The sequence below is a fragment of the Gopherus evgoodei genome, chromosome 3 (assembly GCF_007399415.2).
Source record: "Gopherus evgoodei ecotype Sinaloan lineage chromosome 3, rGopEvg1_v1.p, whole genome shotgun sequence".
In the NCBI taxonomy this organism is placed as follows: Eukaryota; Metazoa; Chordata; order Testudines; family Testudinidae; genus Gopherus; species Gopherus evgoodei.
This window is the reverse complement of record NC_044324.1, coordinates 141,052,688-141,075,801: the sequence shown is the minus strand read 5'-3', so window position 1 is coordinate 141,075,801 and position 23,114 is coordinate 141,052,688. Positions and strand designations below refer to the sequence as shown.

At 42.7% G+C, this 23,114-nt stretch overlaps 1 protein-coding gene across 1 annotated transcript; it reads left to right on the top strand.

The window, feature by feature from the left end:
- The first annotated feature begins 54 nt into the window (after positions 1-54).
- Positions 55-23,114, top strand: ARV1 (ARV1 homolog, fatty acid homeostasis modulator). Its single transcript, XM_030556843.1, has 5 exons — positions 55-266; positions 15,318-15,437; positions 19,207-19,360; positions 21,196-21,420; positions 22,044-23,114. Exons 1-5 carry the CDS (start codon positions 168-170, stop codon positions 22,148-22,150), a joined length of 705 nt encoding a protein of 234 aa, XP_030412703.1. The 5' UTR covers positions 55-167; the 3' UTR covers positions 22,151-23,114.

Genomic DNA, 23,114 nt, shown 5'->3' with positions numbered 1-23,114 from the left:
ACTTGTAGTTTCCGGCTGTTGCATCCCTTGAACGAGCACAGTCTGGAAACTACAACTCCCATGATGCACTGCGCGGCGTTTCTTCTCCTCATTGTCCTGAACCGGGAAGCGAGGGAATTTGAAGCGGCCGGGAGGGGGGTTCCCCTGGTAACGGCCTCTCGCCCGGGATGGGGGAGCCCGGCGGCTACAGGTGCGTCGAGTGCAACCGGGAAGCTCCTGAGCTGTACAGGGACTATCAGCGCGGGGTGCTGCGCATCGCCATCTGCGTGAGTGGGCCGGGCCGGGGGCTCCGGGGTGAGGGTGTCTGTGAAGCGGGTGGGGTCACCCGGGCTCAGGCCCTGTCGGTCCCGGTTCGGGGCTAGGCGCCCTGAGCTCTCCCCGGGCGGGTGTTTTAGTCACACCGGCCCCTTTGCTCTCTGCATTGTACGTACAAACACGCACACTTACGCCGCGTCCGCAGCCGGAGCAACCTTCAAGCCGTCCCGGGGGCAGCCCCTGTGCGAGCGGCGCTGTGGCCGGGATTACCCCGGCTGTCTAGCTCGGGGCCGGGAACCAAAAACCTGGGTTCTGTCCAGTTCCCTCCTCTCCTCCCACCCCCAACGGCTCAGTCCTACAAGGTGCTCCAGGACGTTGTGCGGTGTGATTATTATGGGGGGAGGGATAGCTCAGTGGTTTGAGCATTGGCCTGCTAAACCAGAGCTTGTCAGCTCAGTCCTTGAGGGGGGCCACCTAGGGACTGGGCCAAATCAGTACTTGGTCCTGCTAGTGAAGACAGGGAGCTGGACTCACTGATCTTTTAGGGTCCCTTCCAGTTCTATGAGATAGGTATATCTCAGATATTTATTCTTGTCCCACATCTCTTTAATCTCTCATTCCCGCAAACCCACCCAGGGATTTCCCTCTCCCTGAATTCTCCCCCTCCCCCCCCAGTTTTGTGAACTAGTTACATACAGTGTTGCCAATTTAGTGATTGCTGGGAAATTTGAATTGAACTTGAAACATTCATATACCTTTTTAAAGCATAGAAAGTGTATGATAAAATACATGGATCTGAAAAAGTATGATAGATTTGAAAAGTATGAACATAGACTAGCTTCCTTATACAGCTCTTTTTTATGACAATGTCAGTGCATTCATTTCAGTGATGTTGGCCAACCTAATAATTTCAAATTATGATTTGTAAGCAAAGTCTAAATGAGCTCTCCCTGACAGCTAGTGAACTGGGGGAAAAGGCTTCAGGACCAGATTGTATTTACATTCACACCTAATCTACCTAGGTATCCAGCAAACAGAGCTGTGTTGCCCAAGTGATAGATTTTGGCTGGGATTGGGTTACAAATCACTTGAGTGCAGGGGAAGGGGGGAAGAGGAGGTAATGAAATGTTGTTGTTCTTATTGTATGAGTAAAGGGTAGTAGAACTGTACTTAGCCTGTGCTGATTGAGGGCATCGAGAGAAGGTGGGGACAGGTATTTTGCTTGGTCTGCCTGAGTCACAAGTACTATTTGATTTGCACCTCTCCACTGTTTAAAGACAGAGCTGATTAGGCTCCATAGATAGTCTTTTGTTTTGTTAAGTGACCACTATAGCTGAAATCACTCATAATCAGATCTAAGTGCTTAGACCTACTGTGGGACAGTGTTTCTGTGGAAGAGACAGCCCAGTCTGCACTAGCAGTGAGATTCCCCCACTGAGAGCTCAGCTGAAATCACTGAGAGCTGGGTGGAACCTCAAGAGAGCAACTCACAGAGGCCACAGTGGCAGCAGAAGATGACTGCGCAGGGCCATTGGCAACAGAGCAATGGAGTGAACAGTGGCACAACGAACAGCAGTGGGCAGAGCGAACAGTGAGCAGCTGGGGAAATGAGCAAGGTGCCTTCTTGCCCCCCACCTGGGAGGTGAACTCATGTGAAAACACCTCTGAACTCTGAGTCTCCGCTGACCAAGGACAACACTTGTGAGTGTTAATGAGGCTGTTAAGAATGCTGGAGACACAACACAGTTCATGCAAACAAACATGGCTGTCGCATCATACTTTCTATTTAAGTAAGATATACCACACGCTACAAACTGGAGGCCAATGTTAAGTACATTGTCATTTGTTCATCCTGAAGTTGAACACTGGTTCTGAACAAGACCAGCAAATGCTAACTATCTTTCTGCAAGAAACTCAACTGACTAGCTAGAAGCATGTGGTGAAACAGTGAAAGACTCAACAGTTGAAAAAGTGAAGAACTTTCTCACCACATTCAAAAAATTGTGCATATATGTCTGATTAATACATTGATGCAAATGGGCATTAAGTATTAAGTCATTTTGAACGTTATCTTGATGTCAGTGATAGGCCAGTAGATGCATTTTTAGATGTTCAAGTTATAGAAGACACATCGGCTGCTTCTGTGACAACCCACATCTTAGAAGAATTAAATGCTTGTCAATTGGACCATAAACAGATGGCTGCTTGTGCATTTGATGGAGCTGCAAACTTCTCTGGAAGACATGGTAGAGTACAAGCTTTGCTCAGATAAGTGTGTCCCTAATCTCTCCTATACGCACTGCAGAGGCCATCTACTCCAAGTAGTGCTAGTACAAGCTGCAGACTTTTCAAAATACATTTTGAAAGCTGTAAATATAATGTCTTCATTATATTCTTTTTTTCAGCAAGAGTCCAACAAGACTGAATATCTTGGAAAATATAGAAGATACACTGGGACTGAAGTTCAAATTAGTACAACCTGGAAAAATCCTCTGGCTTTCCCATGAGTGATCTTTGGCTGTTGTCTTAAAATTACTCCAGCCATTATTACAGGCTTTGGAAAGTATCTACCAAGATGGGATGGATCTAAGTAGTGAGGCTGGTGGATTACTTTTGCTACTACGTTCAGAGAAGACTATTGCCATTGTCTCTCTTGTAAGTCTACTGTTGAAACCACTTGGTTCATTAAACAATGTCATCCAGGCATCTGCTAAAACAGTAGTAGATCTTTGTCCGGCAATAGAAGCTACGTTTGTTTCAGAGAGTTATCCATTGAAAAAGTACTGAAAGAAGCAAAGACTTCAGTCCAGAAGTTGACTAATGAAGGCATTAAGGATTCAATATAAAGTGAAGAGGTCAAGAAGTGTTTGTTAAGACAACTGAAAAAGTACGCAGACTTAATTCTTAAAAATCCACAACAGTGACTACTAGATTCTGTTCAACTTTTACATAACTTTTACAGATCCATGTCCTATAAAACATTGACAGTTGAGTGGAGTGAGGCACTGCCAGCAATGGGACTGCCACGTGCTCAGGACAGAATTCAAACACAGAGTGGAATATCGTACGACGAATGAGTGAAGATTTGACTTCAACTTTATCATCACTAGTGGCTCGACCCAATCTTTATGCTGTTTCCTGGGATGAAAGAAGTAAGAATTCATCTCTTGCTACTCCCAGTCACAACAGCTACAGTTGAATTTTCTTTTTCATCACTGAATAGAATTTTGTGTTCTGAAAGAAGTCGCCTTCTGCCTGATCATGTGAATGAACTAATGAGCATATCAGTTAAAGGAATGGAAGTACTGGACACATGAAAAGCCACCAAAGATGAATGCATTGCATTCAAGAAGTTCATTAACAGAGTTGTGCAAAATTATAACAAGAAACCAAGAAGGATGTAGATGTAGTGCTTCATAGAAGGCTTGAGTAGCCAACTTTAATTTGTGTGATGATTAAAAAACCTGAGTTAAAGCTAATAAAATGGTCACAAAACATTTTTTCAGTTTTTAATATGGTGCCATACGGCCCACCTTCACCCTCACGGTCTCACCCCTCATCGGCCCTAACACCCTCCTCGTAAACTAGAACACCCCACACACCCCAATTTCAGTCTAAATTTTGTTTTGTTTTCTGTCTACTTCCTCATCCTCCTGCAAACCACCTCCCTTTTTCTCCCTCCCCCTACTAGTCAGGCCATATATTTGGAATGGATCTTTCCTCTTCCCCTCAATTTGGTGGTCAGTCAGTCTTAGTAACAGGTATTTTCGAGGAGCAGGTTCCAGTAGATTGTATCCTAATTGCTGGCTTGCTGTGCCTAGTTCTGGGTATTCTTATGCCACCAGACCTTCTCTTACTAAAGTCAGCACTATTTTGCAAAGTGGGACCATCCCTCACTTCTGGGTTTTGTGTGTTTCAAAACTCAGACCCGAAGTGCCTTGAATGAGATTGGGAGGCAGCTTGCCTCAACACCAGGGTTAGAATGATGGCCACTTTTATGTGCATCTGAGAACTATTATAATTCCTCTTTCATATCCCAGTCTTTAATGCCTGCATTAGAGGCTGTACATACTAAGCAGTACCTATTTGAGGAGCATTTCCTTTTTTATTATTATGGATATTTATCCTTTTTTCTTGACAATTTGCCTCCAAAACACTTCACTTTGTCCAGTGCATTTCATTGGCATTAAAAGGCTTACTTCTGTTTTCCTCTCCCAAATGTTTCACTGACTTCATAGTTAAGGTTGAAATATCATTTCTGTTTTAAGGATTGTTTTAGACCTTTCCTTATTTATAGCTTTCAATTTTTGGTAGTACTTACCTGTGTTCTTGTTGCCAATGGCTTGTTTTATGAGTATTTCTAGTAGTGAGTGAAAAATAGGGCCACTTACAGAATTGTATTTTAGTGTATGACAGACTTTGATTTTGATTTTTGGTATTGAAATGGAAGAGCCTGGAGGTGTCCCTCAATTACCCATTGGTTTCTATCCATGTTCTTGTTATGTCCCAGTACAACCCCTGAACTTGTTTATTCCTTGCAAATAAGAAAAATGTGCTTGTGCTACAGTTCATAGAAAAATGTTTTATGCTAAAAAAAATTACCCTTTTATCATTTGGAATTTCATTGTTATTATGCAGTATATACCTCTTATATTTTTGCATTATATTTGGGCTCTTAGCAGCTTGAGAAGAAATAGTGCAATATCTTGCCACCTGTCAAGCCCTAAATTTGTAACTAAACTCCAAATGATGGGCACACAACACAAAATAGCTGAGCAGGGAATTTGGACAAAATGTATAATAATTTTAAGTGTTCTGTCACTTCAGTTTTATGCTTGAACGTTTCTGATATTAATAGCAAACAGCATATACAGTAAACATCTGGTTTGTGAAGGTCTTAGATTATTTTTTGTTTTTTAAAAAGTAGTGGTTAACATAAGTTGAAATAGAACGGAGAGTGAGCGTCTTCCTTGATCCAGCAGAGGCTGAACACTAGGCAGAGATAAATTATTTATTATGATGGAGAAAGCTGACATTCCTATCCTCTTCTTCTCCCACTAGAGCAATTAATTAATGATCAATCAGCTGCAAGCATGCTCAAAATCTCTGCAGACTCATTAGAAATGTGCACAGTTCAGTAGATCTCTCAGGGCAAAGACAAGGCATTATAATGGAGATTTCTGCAGGTCTTAAAAATGCACATTGCAATGAAAGATTGACACACACACACCCTTGGTTTTAGTGTAACGTAGTATGTTAGTAATGGATCTATGCTACAAACTATGTAAATCATTGATAAGATACATATTAAAATCTTTGCAATGGTGTATCATGCTAGTGCACGGGTCGGCAACCTACGGTACGCAAGCCAATTTTGAGTGGCATGCTGCCCACCGCTCTCCCCTGTGGGGGCAGGAGGCAGAAGCTTTGTCCTGCGGCAGCCAAGCTTCCCCCCTCCCCCGCATCTTCCCCCAGCGTGGTGCTTTCCTGCCCCTCCCCCTCTTCTTCCCTGTGCCAATCAGCTGATGGCCCTAGTGAGGGGGAGGGGGAAGAGCGGCAGCGTGCACACCGCTCCTCCATAGAGGAGCAGAGAAGAGGTAGGGATGGGGCCTTGGGGAAGGGGCTGGAACAGGGCATATCCCTTCCAGCCCCCTGCCATGAGCCACTCAGGCTGGTCAAGGGTCATCGGCAATACCAGGAGGGATGAGCTGGAGTGCCAGTGAGAAGCACAGTTGGGAAAGTAACTGAAATACAATTTATCAGGAAAATATTGTCTAAATGGACAACCTACACTAAATTCTCAATTACTGGGGGACAATCCTTACTCCTTGCTATATTTGCTTTCCATAACTAACTGTATAACTTTTCATGAGTGAGGTACCTGAATACTTGGATGCTAATATCTAAACTTTATTGTTAAATGTATTCACCTAAATTTGGATTGTTGCTAATTATGTTCTATATGTATCTAATGACTTTAAAAACAAACTTTGTATTTGTGGATAATCTAAGCAGTATACTCAGATGAACATATACACACATTAAGAAAAGAGTATTATATAACATTTTAACATGAGGTTTAATAAATATTTTAAATCTGTTAAATGGAAATCAAGAGAAACAAGGTGGGTGAGGTAATATCTTTTCTTGGACCAATTTCCGTTAGTGAAAGAGACAAGATTTTGAGCTTACACCAAACTTGAAAGCATGTCTCTTCCACCAACAGAAGCTGGTCCAATAAAAAATATTACCTCACCCACCTTGTCTCTCTAATATCTTGGGACCAGCACAACTACAACACTGCAAACATGGAAATCAAAGTCGCTTCAAATACTATGCAGTAAAACAAATGCAATGTTTACGCCTGAAGCCATAGCACATCAGACTTATCACATCTCATAAACTGAAGTGGATCAGTCATGGTGACTATTTGGATGAGGTAACTTCCAGGGAAAACTCAAGAGCCTTGTTCGTGTCCAGAAAGTGGCACTGTTTTTACTCTGGTTCAGTATTTAACAAACTGGTATTAAGGGGTTCTGTGATTCGGGGGGGTGGGGCATGTTCCACATTGAGATGCAAAATAGAAGTCTAAGCCACTTGTGGTTTATTAAAAAATCAAAGTTGCTTTTTGCAAGAGTTGAGGGTGTTAATGCTGGTGTCAAGTCCAATTTACAGTTTGTCTACTTAAAATTCCCCATGTGATTTTAATTGTATATGATATTCTTCACTTATCCCTAACTATCATGCTTTTGCCACTGGCTACCACTGGGGGTTCACCACACCTTAATGTCCAGATTATTGTTCCTAGCTGCTGCTACAGGTTGCTATAATGTACTGCCTCTGCTGCCTCCCCCAACCCACACATGAAAGAACAAACAGGCTGTAAGGGACTTCTTGGCTTCCTTCTTTCTAGTCCTTATGACCTCCATTTTATAAGGACACAAGGTTCTTCAATGCGTATCAATCCAAATTCAACATGGTGTCACCACCAAAGGTAAATGTGGCTATCTTCCCTGATGGTCAAGGTATCCAGTGTTTATTCTGTGGGGGAGATTTTTTTTACCTGAAACAGTGCTTTCCTTACTATACTGGTCTTTGAGAGACAGCCAAGTCCAGGCAGACATCTCTTCCTTTCTCTCCCCTTGGTATGAAAACTGTCTGCAACAGACCAATAACAACAAAAATAAAGTATGAAATATGTTTTGACTCCCTCCACTTGCTTTCACAACCAATGCTAACATGGGTGGTCAGTATGCAAGTATAGTCCCTTTCAACCTAAAAGTTAAATAGACCAATGTGATGTCCCGGGGGGGGGAGGGGGCAGGTAGAGAAACGCTAGTCTGTTTTATGCAAATATATGGTGCCTTCACCATTGAGGTCTAGGGCCCAGGCATATCAGTTCCCACTGTTCTCTTAGGGAGATAGCCTCAACTTTCCACAGAATTTCCGACCATTTACAAAGTCATTGGAAAATCTTGGCTCCTGCCAACACTATAGAATGGAATGCAGGTCATGTGGTAAGTTGAAGCAGCCCCTGAAGTACAAGAGAGAATACCACGTTGCATATGGTGACTGGAACAAGTCTAGGGTGCTGATGTGAGGTGAGTTGCTTTAGAGCAATCTTCATGACTCTGAACCAGCCCTGTCTGGACTTTGACCCCCTAAGTAGTGCCAGATTTTCTTTCATATTGAGGGCCAGGGGGAAGGAGTGCCTATACCTTTACTCAAAATGAGGTCACTAGATATTTTCAGAAGGAGGTACACTGTGGAGCTGTGCAAGAATCAAAGGAACAGTTTTGCCCTATTAGTCATGTCCATGCAGCTCCAGCACCCAGGAAAATGTCAGTACATTGATGAAATCTACATCATCAACTTCAGATCAGAATAATATAACCTACATCCCCTCAAGAGCTGCCTTCCTCATACTATTTCTGGCTTCAGGTTATCAGGAATAAATAGCCCAAGGCTCCATAAGAAGCTTCATTAAGGAATTTCTTTAGATATTTATCTTCACATTCCCATTTTATCATTCAATGGACAATTCTCCACTTTGCATATGAATGATTTTTTTTTTCTTCAACTCCGATCATTACAGTGTGGTGAGTGGTTCCAGGGTCTCTTTCAAGATCATGGTAGTATTAATATTGGTTAAGAAAGAAGCAAATTAATTCCTATCTCTTCCTGGAAAGTTCTGATTAGGGCTCTGTACAGAGAAAAAGCTGAAACAAACACAGATTGGGATGGTTTTTGTACTGTCTTGGATTCCTGATAAACACAGACACATGATGCCACAGAAATCATTCATAGCCCTGAACTGAGGATGAATCTTATTCGGTGCAATGTCTTATCTCAGAAGAATGTTAACAGAAGGTGAAGATGGCTATAATGGAAAATGAATGGAGTCACAGAACTAAAACTCCAGTTCTTAGTGAAGCTTATTGGAAATGTAGGTCCTGTATGCAGACCTGCTTCGAGAACCAGTGTTCACATCACCCCTATGCAATAACTCCACATCTCACTTTATCACATCTGTTAGCCTAGGTCAAGATCCCATTGTCTGTTCTCCACTCTCTCAAATAGTAAATGCAAATAAGATTTTTTTCAAAGATATTCACCCATAGGCAATCCCTGCAAAGCAGTCCATATATCAAATGCTAGCTGGGGATAATGGAGAGGGCTCAATTCAATCCAAAGAATGGGTACCAGAAAGAAAGGGCACAGCATCGACCAGTTGAAACACAAGTAACTCATTGAGGGCAATCTTCCTTCCAGGGGATAAGTCTTGTTCTTGTCATGATATTCAACATGTTTTATGAAAACCATATCAATAAATTAGGAACAGGATCATCCTGATCTGAGAGAGAAAAAAACTTCTGTCCTGGACAGAGTACAGAAATTCATAACTCTATGCTCCACTGCCCATCAAAATGGAGGTGAATGTCAAGGCTTACCTATCTTCTGCATATCTTAAGGTTTTGTGATCCTGCCCATTACTGTAGTGTCTGAGTACCTGCCACATAAAATCAACAGCAGTAGCAAAGTCCCTAGTGGACTTCAAGGTCAAAATTCTGCTTGGGATAGGTTTTTGGGTGGAAAGTTTGGAAGCAGTTTGGACTAGAAAAGGATGCTTGGGATCACTTTCACTAAGGGCTTGGCTACACTGGAGAGTTGCAGCGCTGGTGGTGGGTTTACAGCACTGCAACTTACTCACCGTCCACACTTGCAAGGCACATACAACGCTGCATCTCCCTGGCTGCACTCCTGCTCTGCCTGGGGTATAAGGATTGCAGCGCTGGTGATGCAGCCCTGCTCTGCAAGTGTGGCCACCAAAAGCACTGTAATTGGCCTCTGAGGTATTCAGAGGTATCCCAGAATGCCTGTTCAGCCACTCTGCTGTTTTGTTGTGAACTCCAGGCTCCCGGAGCTGCTTATCTAAAAAAACAAATACAGCTCGTTTGCTCGAGCAGAGGCAGGCAGGGGGATTCCTTTGGAATGTTCACAGTTTGCTTGAGGAGAGAAGCAACGGGGGGGGGGTTGTCCGTTTTGGAGCAGCTGCTTATCTGGTCTGAAGGCTATTTGCATATAGTGAATAAGAGAGGGGTGGGGGAAGGGGTCGAAACTTTTAAAATGATTGAAGGTTGGTGCTGTGTATCTTCCAGTCCTTAGAACTTGCAAGGCAGGGAGCTGACAGTGTCAGCTCCAAAAATCCACTCTCTCTGTCTCCCCCATGCTCCCTGTCACACTCCACCTCACCCCCCTCTTTTGAAAAGCACGTTTCAGCCACTTGAACTCTGGGATAGCTGCCCAAAATGCACCACTTCCAACAGCGCTGCAAATGTGGCCACACTGCAGCGCTGGTAGCTGTCAGTGTGGCCACACTGCAGCGCTTTCCCTGCACAGCTGTACGAAGACAGCTGTAACTCCCAGCGCTGTACAGCTGTAAGTGTAGCCATACCCTCAGGGTGGAAAGGCTTTCTCAAAGAGGAAGATTTTTCAGTGTTTCCTAGAGATGGTCAGACTCTGGATTTGCCTGATCTCTTACATGGCAGAAGTTGAAACCTGCACCCAGAAGTATCCTTATTCATTGTAAATCAGTTTGATGGATTGGTGATGCAGAAAGTTCAATCAAGTGCCCGGTGGCATCTCTGTGCATCAGGACCCAGGATACAAGGTGATAGATCACTCTCGCAAAGTGGGGCAAGGTCTCTGCTAGATGCCTCCCTAGGATCATGCAAAAGATAGCATGGAAAAAGCAGCAGTGATTCTGTGTATGCCAGAAGAGTCTATATTTCTGTTGCCTGATTAACCTAGAGTTGGACCAGCCAATGTGTCTACCTCACAGAGGAGGTCAACTGTTGCCAAAACTTATCCTCCATCCCACACCAAATAGGTTTAAAATGGATACTTGGATGAGGTAAATATCATATTTACAGACCCTGGAAAGTAGTCAACAAATAGAACATGTTCTACAGGACAAAGCAAAGTCAGTGGTTTAACTACCGCATTAACCAAATGCAACATAGCTTTGAATTCCTCAAGGAAGGGTGTATGAGATTGTCCAAGCATAAGATCAAGTGTCTGTTATAAGGTATCAGCATGTTCAAGAAGAGGAAGTTTTATCAAACCCTGACATGCTTCCTTAGGGCAGCTACCCTGTTTCCAGTCCCAAAAGGCTATACAGCACAACCTTGGAATTTCATTCTGGTCCTTCAAAGAATTGACTTGAACCCCTATGGCAGGTGTCATTATACTTTCTATCCATTAAAGCAGGCTTTCTAAGAATTATCTCTAATCAAATGAGCTTCTGCAGTTGGGAGCCTTCTTGGGCAAGACCCACTATTGTATTGTTGTTCAGATAGGTAGTCTTCACAACTGTCATAACATTTAGTCACAAAGTAAATTCAAGAAATAGTCTTCCTTCCGTCAAGCATCATAATTCATACTGTAAGAGCACAGTCTGAGGACAAAGAAGTCATGTCTCCACTAAAGAGATGTACTAGATGGCCATGTGGACATCCATACATAAATTCACCAAATTCTACATATTGGTTATCAGTTGCCATTTTTCAGTAGACGTCTCCTCCATGCCTCAGTGCTCCAGGGAAGATAGAGGATATATGATTTCCTTTATCTTGGGTATTAATAGTTAATAGGTGATCCTGCTTCCCATCCTGAAGACACGCTGCAAAGAAAGTAAAGGGAAGTTATCAAGGTTTGACAATGCCCAAAAACTGAGAGAAAATTTCAGTTTTTGTAAACAAACCTCATTGATAGAAGGAAGGAAAGAGAAGGCAGGGAAGCACCTAGCATTTAAAAGGAGAGCTTCAGTGGGGTAAAAATCATAGTCCTAGGTGACACCTCATTAGCAATTCAAGGCACTTTTATGTCATTCAACCAATCTCTCCCTCACACTTTACAATAAAACAGCTGGATTAATTGAGCAATAAACACACAATCTGCAGTTAAATTTTCACTGAAAAGCCCTTTTTTTTTTTAAGCAGCAAGGAGGAGAGAAAGCAGGGATGAGGGCTAAGTATTCATGTGGTGGAGCCGGGGCAAAGAAGCTGCCAGGAGTCCAAAAGCAACACTGAAAATAAAATATGTTGTGTTATTCTTATATACATAATTCAGCAGAATTATGTGGTAGTAAAAGTGTTTCCCTTCTATTAGTCTGAGGGAGTTCATGCAAATCGGGCCACTGGCAGGATAAAGGCAGAGGATTTGACTTCAATACAATCTAAGACTTAAATGGTCTAATTTAATAATAAGCAATTACCTTTTTCTCAATGCATCTTATCTCTGCAAGATGGCTGAGGAAGGATCAGTTTACATACTTCAGCAGTTATTGCAGACTATTTAATTTGTCAAAACGCCCAGCCATGGGTTTGTGATGTGACAAACTTTTGTTCCTACTAATCCTCTTTCTGTTGTGTTCTATGTATAGTGTGTGTTGGTGGTGACAGACTAGAACTCCTCATCATGATGCTACATTGGCTGTTTCATATGTTTTGTGTGTATATGGTTTCCAGATGCTGCAAAGTAGAAAACCCACAGTTGTCATCAAAATTGCTATTTGTATGTGCGTGTTCACAGCAGCCTCCTCACAGGAATCCCTATTGGGATTTCTTTGTTCCTAGTCTGGGTAGAGTGGAATGGTCTGGTATTTCTAAATTGCATGCAAATCATTCACTAACAGCAGGGGTAAACAACTATGGCACGCGTGCCGAAGGTGGCACGTGAACTGATTTTCAGTGGCACTCACACTGCTCAGGTCCTGGCCACCGGTCCAGGGGGCTCTGCATTTTAATTTAATTTTAAATGAAGCTTCTTAAACATTTTAAAAACCTTATTACTTTACATACAACAATAGTTTAGTTAGTTATATATTATAGACTTACAGACAGAGACCTTCTAAAAACGTTAAAATGTATTACTGGCACGCGAAACCTTAAATTAGAGTGAATAAAGGAAGACTCGGCACACCACTTCTGAAAGGTTGCCAACCCCTGACTAACAGCATGCTACTTGTATCCTTGACACAGGCATTTGCTTAGTTGATCCTTCTTCAGTGTAGTCTTTCTGCATGTCCCGTTACTTTGGTTCTGTCGTCCTTTACTTTTTTGTTGGCTCCAAATAGAGAACTCTCTCCTAGAGTTCCACTTATGCATGCATGCTTTAAAGTTTTGTGCTTTTTAATGCGAACATGGGGGTACCTTGCATCTCTCTCCATCAAGCACCTACATTATTCCCTTGTGCTCAAAGATGAGTTCATTTTGCTTCTAACTGTCCAGAGTTTCTATGAACACAACTCCAAACAGTTCTTTACACGTTTCTTGTGCTACACCAGCCTGAAGCCTGTGTAAATTACTGCCTTTTCAGAATGTTCATTTTTTTTTCTAAAGAAGAATCATGAAAGAAGTGAGACATTGCCTTTAATTAGAGCTGTAATTTGTTCCATGGTAGATTTCACACACTATTAAATGGTCATTACATTCATCAATTATTTGTACCCTTTCTTCCATCTCTCTGACTTTAATTTCAAGCCTATCAAACTGCTGGGTAATTGAGTCAATTTTTGAATCCATTACCTCTAACTCTGTCCTACTACATAATCCCATATAACATTTTCTTCTCTGATCCAAAATGTGGTTCCCTTAGAACCTGGCCAAAATATACTGGCTGGGGGGGGCACCATACCTCTAGCACAGAGGTGGGCAAACTGTGACCCACAGGCCACATCTGGCCCGTGGGACCCTCCTGCCTGGTCCCTGAGCTCCTGGGCCAGGAGGCTAGCCCCCAGCCCCTCTCCTGCTGGTCCTCCTTCCGTGCAGTCTCAACACACCTTGCCGCCAGCTCAGTGCTCTCAGCGGCTGGGCAGCACAGCTGCAGAGCTGTGGCCTGACCTGGTGCTCTGTGCTATGTGGTGGCATGGCTGGCTCCAGCCAGGTGGCGTGACTGTAGCCAGCGCGGTAAGGGGGCAGGGAGAAGGTGGGGGTTGGATAGAGGGCTGGGGAGTTCGGGGTGGTGGTCGAGGGTGGGGTGTTGATAGGGATCAGGGCGGTCAGAGGGTGGGGAACGGGGGTTGAATGGGTGCAGGAGTCCTGGGGGGCAGTCAGGAAGGAGGGGGGGTTAGATGGGGCAGCGGGGGGTGGGCAGTGGTTCTGAGGGCAGGCAGGGAGAAGGAGTGAGTGGATGGGGCAGGGATCCCAGGGGGGCAGTAAGGAATGAGAGGAGGGGTTGGATGGGGGGTGGGAGGCAGTCGGGGTGGGAGTTCCGGGGGTGGTCAGGGGACAGAGAGCGGGGGTAGGGATAGGGGGTGGGGGCCTAGCCACGCCACACCTGCCTGCCTGTTTGGGGAGGCACAGCCTTCCCTAACCAGCCCTCCATACAATTTCCAAAACCCGATGCAGCCCTGAGGCCAAAAAGTTTGCCCGCCCCTGCTCTAGCACAAAGCCTTGTGACTCAGTGCACCTAATGGTGGCTTCACTACTGATGGGGTCAAGTTTCTGGTAAATTTCATTAACTGTTTTTGGATTCTTAAACTCTCCAACAATAACAGAATTAAAAATGGAGGTTCTCGGCCAATGGGAGCTGCGGAGCGAGTGCTCAGGGCGGGGTAAGGTGAAGGCAGTGCGCAGAGCTGTCTGCCACACCTCTGCCTAGGGGTGCAGGGACTGGTTGCTGCTTGCAGGGAGCCGCCTGAGGTGAGCGCCTCTGGGATCTGGCACCCCGCACCCCCTCCCATGCCCCAACTCCCTGCCCTGCACCCACACACCCTGCACCCAAACTCCTCCCAGAACCCATGCCCCACACTCCAGCCCCACATCCCTCCTCCCCCCACACACTCTGAACCCCTCGTGGCCGTTCCTCCGCCTAGGAGAAGCACGGACATGTCGCCACTTCCAGGGAGCCTACCGGCCCCACACCAACTGGACTATAAACCAGACTTTCTCTGAAGATTAGAAATGCTGGTTTATAGAGCATTCCGGTTGGTACAGGGCCAGATAACACAGCCTTTACTGTATTGTGAAAGGGCTTCACAGCAAGGAAAAGGGTTCTCTTCCCAACATTGTCTCTTAGCTTTCTACTCTGAACTATCTTTCTTTACATAACAGAAATTATTGCAATATAAGGTTAGTTTTTTTTTTTAAAAATGAAAATATAAATCAGCAATGCTGGTGCATTCCTTAGATGTTTGAAGGCACTCCGTTGTCTGACTGAGATGTCCCAAAATACCATGTAGCACACCCAAGTGTAATTTATTATGTATAAATCAGAACTTTTATTTTAGAACATATCAAAATAGCTGATATCTTTTATTTTGTTGGGGTGGGGAAACCAACTGAAAGCTTGAATGCCAGGATAAAAAAAAATGAAGCTAACTTTTTTGCCTGAATTAAAATCCATTGCAAAGAGGGGCGTCATCACAGAAATCCTGACATAATTTTAAGAAATACTTGATGCCACTATAGTGTTGTTGTAAACAAATAAAAACAGCAGGTTTTAAAATAAACTCATGCTTGTTTGCTTGTTCTTACTTCTTGTTACTTTGTTAATTTCAGAAATCCTGCCAGAAACCTGTGGACAAGTACATTGAGTATGATCCTGTTATCATCTTGATTAATGCCATCTTATGCAAAACACAGGCTTACAGGCATATTCTTTTCAATACACAGATAAATGTAAGTTGTTAGTCTTTTTCTTCCTTTGGCTTTGTACACAATGTATGAGACTCTGATGACAAGTAAGTAAGAATCACAGTGAAAACAAGATTAAGTAGCTGCCCTAAGAGTTTATTTTCTTTCTCCTGCCCCTCCACAAGCCCTAAAAAGTTTAATTACTATTTTGTTCTCTGCCCAAATTAAGGGTCTAATGCTATAAACAAAGCATGTGGAATACCAAACTCCGTAGCTGCTGCTAGGGGAGCTACCATCCAGGTAGAGTTATCAAACACAGCTGTCAGTTTAAAGATATTGCTTGCAAGAGTTAAACTTATTTTTGTCAGAAGAGTGAGCACACGTGATTTGGAATACAGACAAGGAGCAGAGCTGTTGAACAAGAAGGGGCCATATTTCAGTAGTCTGTTTTCTGAGCAGAGCCTTTGGAAGAGGTCTGCTTCTGCTGCAAATTGCTTATTACAACCACCACTTGAAATGCAGCTCTTTAAATTCAGCAGTAATATAAGGTACAATATTACCATATTACTATACTAGAAAAGACTAGTATTACTCTTTTACAGGCTTCCTCTACTGCAGTAAAACAAGTTACAAAAATTATGGCAAATGATGATGATGGCTTGCATGTTAGGAATCGCTGATACGTAAGTACCCACAGTGAAATGCTGTAGAAAGAGCTAAAGCTGCCATGCAATGACAGAACCCAGAGAGCTGTTGAGAGTATTGTGTGGGTTAAAGCACTTTCATGTATCTGGCAGTTGAAATTCTGAAGTTCCTATGTGCATGTCTATGCAGTGCAACAATGCATACAGCAGGGGTGTGAATTATAAAGTGCACTAAAGTGTTGCACGCTAACTGGCCAATGTAAACTCTGCTGATGTGCACAAAAAGTTCCTGCTAAAACTCTTAATGCACACCAGCAGGGTTTACATAAGCCAGTTAATGCACAACACTTTGGTGCACTTTAGAATTCATACCCTTCTAGTGTGCATTATCACACCGTGTAGACAAGCCCTTTGTGCTGCAGAGCAGCTGCACAAAAGGAAAATTAGTCACTCAGGGTCATCGTTCTAGGCCATGTGATCTTGGTGAGCAATTGTGGACTAGTGATTTCCCAGGTGAAAAGGAACACAGAGTTTAAGCAATAAGACTTGAGGGGCAAAATACTTGCTTCTGGAGACAGGATAGAGATGTCTTACTTGAGGCTTCTGAAAGGGGTTATCTATATTCAGAAATTGCACCAATCTAACTGAAATTGGTTTAGTTAACATAAGAATGGCCCTACTGGGTCAGACCGAAGGTCCATTCAGCCCAGTACCTTGTCTTCTGACAGTGGCCCCCCGTGCCAGGTGCCCCAGAGGGAATGAACCAAACAGGTAATCATCAAGCGAACCATCCCCTGGCGCTCACTCCCAGCTTCTGGCAAACAGAGGCTAGGGACACCATTCCTGCCCATCCTGGCTAATAGCCATTGATGGACCTATCCTCCATGAATTTATCTAGTTCTTTTTTGAATCCTGTTATGGTCTTGGCCTTCACAACATCCTCTGGCATGGAGTTCCACAGGTTGACTGTGCACTGTGTGAAGAAATATTTCCTTTTATTTGTTTTTAAACCTGCTGCCTATTAATTTCATTTGGTGACCCCTAGTTCTTGTTATGAGAAGTAGTAAACAACACTTCCTTAATCTACTTTTTCTACACCAGTCATGATTTTATAGACCTCTTGTGTGGACTCTTGTATGGCTTAAACCTGGCTTGTACCAGTTTTGCTTGCACCTGTAAAGTTATATAACCAGTTTTAAACTGATAGAATACACACAAACGTTGCACCAGTTTATCACACCTTTAGTTATACTGGCACAGCTTTGTGTGCAGACCAGACCTAAGAAGGATTTGTTTGTGCATACCTCTGCCCAAGAAAGCAGGACTCACATATATCTTGTAATCAAACTAACCACACTACGAAAATATCTGACTCTTAGCTCACTAATTTCGGCTCTGAATGGCAAACAGACTTTCAAGGCCTCAAATTCTGGTACTGCTCAGCAGAGGGTCCATGCAACATGGGGAGGTAGCAGGGCATCCAACTAAGCTCTTCTCCCTGCCCCCGGTGGGGCTGCTTTGCCTTTGCTGCTGCTGGAGTCCCAGCGCTGCTGCCTGCTTTGCCGATCATCCACCAAGGTGAGTGGGGGCAGGAGGGAGACGTGGAAGCAGAGGCAATGCATGGGATTCCAGCAGGAAAGGCAAATCAGCCCAATGTAGGGGGGAGGAGGAGGAGCTCAGCCAGCCGCCCTGCTGCTTCCTCCCTCCCTGTGCTGCAGCCATAGGGGGTGCTCTCCTTGTTTCTAGGCACCCTGAGAAGTTTTTTGGGGGATGATGTGACCCCTTCCAGAACCTTTCATCTGTTCCCCCTGCCTCCTCCCCGCTAGCTACAGCTACATGTCACCTCTACACGTGGGCTGGAGCTGGGGCTGGAGCCATGCAGAGCTATGCTTTGTGTTCCCAGCGGTCCCCAGAGCCCAGTGCCCCACCACTGTGCCCACCACCCCACGCCATCCTCTTACTCCCTGCCCCCAAGCAGTCTCTGGCACCCACCCCCCAGCCTCAGGTCCCCCTCCCCAGAACCCATCCAGGCCTTGTGCCCACCTGCCCTCAGAGCTCGCTGGAGCCTACCCACCCCGGCCTCATGTCTTCCCCACCCTCTGTCCTTTGGTTCCAGTCCCTGGAGCACTTTCCAGCCCCAACTGGCTTCTTGACCTCCCCAGTCCACCTCCAGTTACCCACTTCTGCCACATCCCAGCCTCCCCCTATCTCCCCAGGCTGCTATCTGGAGTCTCCTTGGTCCCTCCTGTGACCCAAAGCCTCCTTCTTGTCCCTCTGTTACCCAGTCCCCAGTGGATCATAGTCCAATAGCTTCACCTCCTGGCTCCAAGCTCAAAAAGCACACATTCACACCCTGCTTGGCTGCCCAGGTCCCAGCCCACACCCATTTCTCTCCCTCCCTCCCACTCCATTTCTGCTACTTGGCTCAACTGGGGGCATGGGGAAACATTGGGGGGGGGGGGTAAGCAGCAATGCCAGGTGGCTCAGGCCAGCCCCACGCATCCTGTTTTCAGTTTAGGAAAATAAGATCACCTAACTCTGTGGGCAGGGAGCTAGCAGGCAATTGGGAAGCGGGGGGGGGGAAGGGGAGGGCAGGGTAGCTGGATGGATGTCTGAATCTTGACTATACTTTAACCAAGAAATTTGGAACTTGACAAAAAATAGACTATCCCTGAACTAGGCTGATAGTCACATCCCTGACAGAGTTTTCCTATTGCTAGTGATGCAAGATCACTTTATTTATAAACCAGGCACATTAAATATGGATACACATTTATTTTGGGGACACACACCCTGTGCCATTTTTTTTACAGTCACATTTTTCTGGTGATAGTTTAAGCTCTGTTTCAGACACTGAATTATGCTTGCATTGAGCCCCTTTTCTTCCCCTCCACATCCAAACACACTCACATACCACAACTTTATGCTTTCTTCTGCCCCGAGCTGCTCATATGACTTGTCAAGCCCAAACTCTCCAATTGGGCTAATATGTTAAAGCAGCTAATTGTTATTAAAAAGTGTGCTAATCTAGTAGAACTGAACAAAGGTCATTTGTTTCTATTCTTGAGCAAAAGTAATAAAGCTACCTCACTTGTGTGCCTAGAGATGCTAAGAGATGACCTTGAATTAAAATACTTAATACTGATGCTGTCAACATTCTTTCATATCAGATTCATGGGAAGCTTTGCATATTTTGTTTGCTTTGTGAAGCTTATCTCAGGTGGCTGCAGCTACAGGATTCAAGCCAAAACACAGACCCTGATGACTTAATCAGATATGCCAAAGAATGGGATTTTTATAGAATGTTTGGAATTGCTTCTTTAGGTGAGAACTATGATTTTCATATCATTATCAAACGATCTTTTATATTAAATCTTAAAGATGAATACATTGAAGAATTTGCTAGTACAGAATGCATGACATATTCCACCCCAGAGGTGGCTGAGTGATTTCTCTGATAGATTTATATGTAGACAGTTGAAAACATTTCTGTGGTTCTTCAGGAAAAAATAGCACAACATAAATTACTTCATTTATTCATATTCTGTTTCCTGCCTTCCTTTAATGCCACTGTACATGGCAATCACCTGATTGCAGTGCAGTCTGGGGTGATCAGCATTAAATATCGAAGTGCCAGACGATGACAGTATTTCAGAATACTAGGTCTGAATAGGCATCCATTTACATGGTGTTGTTTATAAGGGGTAATGGACAGCTATGCCTTATTCTAGGCTATAAGCAGCATGCTGCATTTTATGTAAGGTATAATTGATTCAAATATCAGTTAATGAACATGTTCTGCCACGTGCTTTGTGTCTTTTTAGGTTGTCCACCATAACATTTTAATGCCAGTTGCCTTTCCACATGTTTGGATCAGTCCAAAATATACTGCTTCTAAATATAACCTGTTTAATGCATCCTATTAGTAGTTCAAGTTTAGAATTTGTCCTATTCTAAAAATGTTAGGAAACTTTGGGAAATATTGTATGGATTCTTTATAGCTAGTTTGTTTTGCATGCCATTGAGAAAGAGAGAAAAGAAAACTAAAACCACTTCTCCTGACTGGACAAATGTTATTTTAATTATTTTACTGTGGAGGCAATTAGCAACTGGAAACATCAATTTCTTACATATTGATTCACTGCAAAGCTTATTCCTAGAGTTGAGATGAAATTGACGATGATGCTTATGAAAATAAACAGTAACCAGGAAAAAACATGTTGACTTCTGAACCTTAAATAAATTTTTTAAAACATTTGTCAGATTGAACAATGACAAGCCTGGTAGGTAGGGAAGAGATGTTGTTTCCAAGCTTCTAAAAGTGCATTTGAAACAACAGAAGGGGAAAAAATAGAAATTTAACTTTCTTTTAAAGTATATTTAAATCCTTGTGGTACTTCTGTCTAATTTAGACACATCTAATAGAGCCATAAACTTCAAAGTTGAGAGAACCCTTAATAACTTCAGTTTAGGGGTGCAGCTATGCTACCAAAAACTAATTCATCACCTGTGCATATCCTCAGCAAAAGTGCTACTGTAGATGAGGATCGGTGTTTATATTGCTGTATCTAACATTGCTCTGAGCAGGTTTTATTAAAGAGTGGAAAAGTGCCTCTGAGCTCGGTCTTCACTAGCACTTCCTCCAATGCTACCATTGCTGGAGCAGCACCGATGGTGAATTAATCCAAAAGCTACTAGGGTAGGGAAGGCCTAGTAGTTCAGTAACACACTGAGCCTTTGTGTTCTTCCCTGAGCCAAAAGATTCTTTGTTGCTAACCTTTCATGGAATATACCTAGTGATAACATGGGCTAACAGGGTAAAGACTAGCTGAAAAGACAGGCTGTATTTAGGAAGGAAAAGAAGAAATGGAGAAAAGTTTGCAGATTCATTTTCCTGTCGTGTGCAGTCATATAGATAGAAGTGACTGAATCCTTTTGCTGGAGATTGGACTGATTTGGGTTATTGGTAGAATGAGTCATACTTGACTAGGTTAATAAAGATATATGGTGGGTGCAGAGGCAATGAGAGGATGTTTTGTTCATAACTGATTATTAAATTTTCTTTAAATAGTCAGAAGCTCAGTTGTATTTGGAACTTGTCATTTCACTAAGATTAATCAAGAAAGGTTTTGATTTGGTGTATCCCATTTTCTACTCAGAACAAACTGCATATTTGGTTGGCATCTTTACTGCCCTTTGGCTAGCGAGACCTGAGAGCCTGAAAACAAAGTCAGACTTCATCTTTCTTCTGAAAGCCCTGCTGTTGTCTAGCTATGGAAAACTTCTACTGATTCCAGCTGTTATTTGGGAACACGACTATACGCCTTTGTGCCTCAAACTCATAAAAGTATTTGTCCTGACATCAAACTCTCAAGGGATTAGAGGTACTTTTCTGCTTCTGTTTATTAGTATAATATCTGTTAAATGTAAGAGATACTGTTGCTGTTACGTAAGTTACCACTACACATTGTTCTACTTACTTTTTCAGTTATTTTAAAAAACAATGTTTTTCATGTCTGAAGTATTGTTGAAATGGGGGTGGTTTGTTTGTTTTTTTAGCCTAAAATTTTAACACTGGACCTTTCATCAAAAGTGAATGAAGCAGAAAATGTTTGTGGAAAACTTAAACTTATCTCACAATAATTGTCTCTGTAGGTGCAAATCAGGTACAAATTGAGGCAACTCAATGTGGGTCACTCAGACATAGAAGGAAAGTTGATTTCATGATTTGTGTAATATTGTAACATATATTTAGTTTGATTGTCATCATTTTTACTGAAGCTGAAAATTGTATGTTAGCTTTTAAAGAGGCATTTTCTTCCCAGGTGTGCATAGAATCTTAAAGTAGATCTTTTCTGTATGACCTGCTTAAATATACATATTGATCAAAAGCCTCACACAAACTTTCCATTGACATCAGAGAGGTTTTGACCAAACTGTTTAAACCTCTCCCACAGTAATACAACTATTGGACATACTGAGCATTTTGTTCTGTTTTCTTTTGCAGTTACCTTGAATTTAAGCCAAACGCTCACTTTGTTGGCCATCTTGAGTGGATTAATTTTGGAAAATGGTATAGTATACTTCTTCCAGAGAATGGGATGGAATGTTTGAAAAGGCAGCCCAGTGTCCATTTTCTAAATCTTGGATTATTTTGAAAATCTAAAGAAAAACCAACATGGTACATTCTCAAAGAATTATCCTCCTACAGCAAGCCTCAAATCAGCCTCAAGTAGTTTTATGAACAAAAACTTTCCATGGTAATTGACTGGAAACAGTTATGATTTAAAATGAAAAACTCCAGTAGTCTGGCAACTGTATGTGTTATACCAGAAAATGTCAGTCTAAACTTGCTTACTTTCACACCAAAAATATGAGTGTGCCACTAGCCTAATAGCTTCCATAGATCCAGCTGTAACAGAAAAATGGAGGCTAACAATTTCAGTACTACCACCAATCACTACTTCAGATGTTTTTTCAGAAGGAGCTGGATGAGATATTTTCCTTAGGAGAGAAAAGGAGTAATTGAGAAAATTGAAATTGAGAAAGTACTGGTTTTGTTTTCCCAAGAGTCATCAACAGATAAAGAACTAAGTATGGCCAGAATTGACTGATTACAATGGACAGACTAAGCTTCATTCTCAGATATTTGTGAAACAAGCCAAAACAATAAAGCAGTTATTTTGTATTTTATTCTACAAAGTGTAATAATTGTGACAGTGTTTTAAAGGATGTGTTTGAAAACCCTAAATGTCTTTCTTTTTAAAAAATTGTTTAGAAAGGCTCCTGATTATTTCATTTAATCAGTTTAGGTTTAATTTAAAATTTTCAACTTCAGTATTTGGTGGGGTTCCAAGGGACAGCAACAACAAACCAAACTGTGTGGTAAAATTGATTTTGAAGTGGTCTAACACATAATATAGGTGAGATCCTAACTTGTAAATCTGCCAGTTTATGCTGAATATCTGGCCTATGCCTTTAAGAAAAGATACTTTACAGTGCTTCAGAAACTACCCCGGGGGGATTCTGCACTGAAAAATTCTGAAAATTTTGTCAAAATAATACAATATAATCACAA

What these genes read in the sequence shown, in the direction of transcription:
- ARV1 (XM_030556843.1), top strand. Translation starts at nt 168, where the DNA reads ATGGGGGAGCCCGGCGGCTACAGGTGCGTCGAGTGCAACCGGGAAGCT. An exon ending in TTTTCAATACACAGATAAAT is followed by an intron (nt 15,438 to 19,206) that starts GTAAGTTGTTAG and finishes CTTTCATATCAG; the next exon opens with ATTCATGGGAAGCTTTGCAT. An exon ending in AAACTCTCAAGGGATTAGAG is followed by an intron (nt 21,421 to 22,043) that starts GTACTTTTCTGC and finishes TTTCTTTTGCAG; the next exon opens with TTACCTTGAATTTAAGCCAA.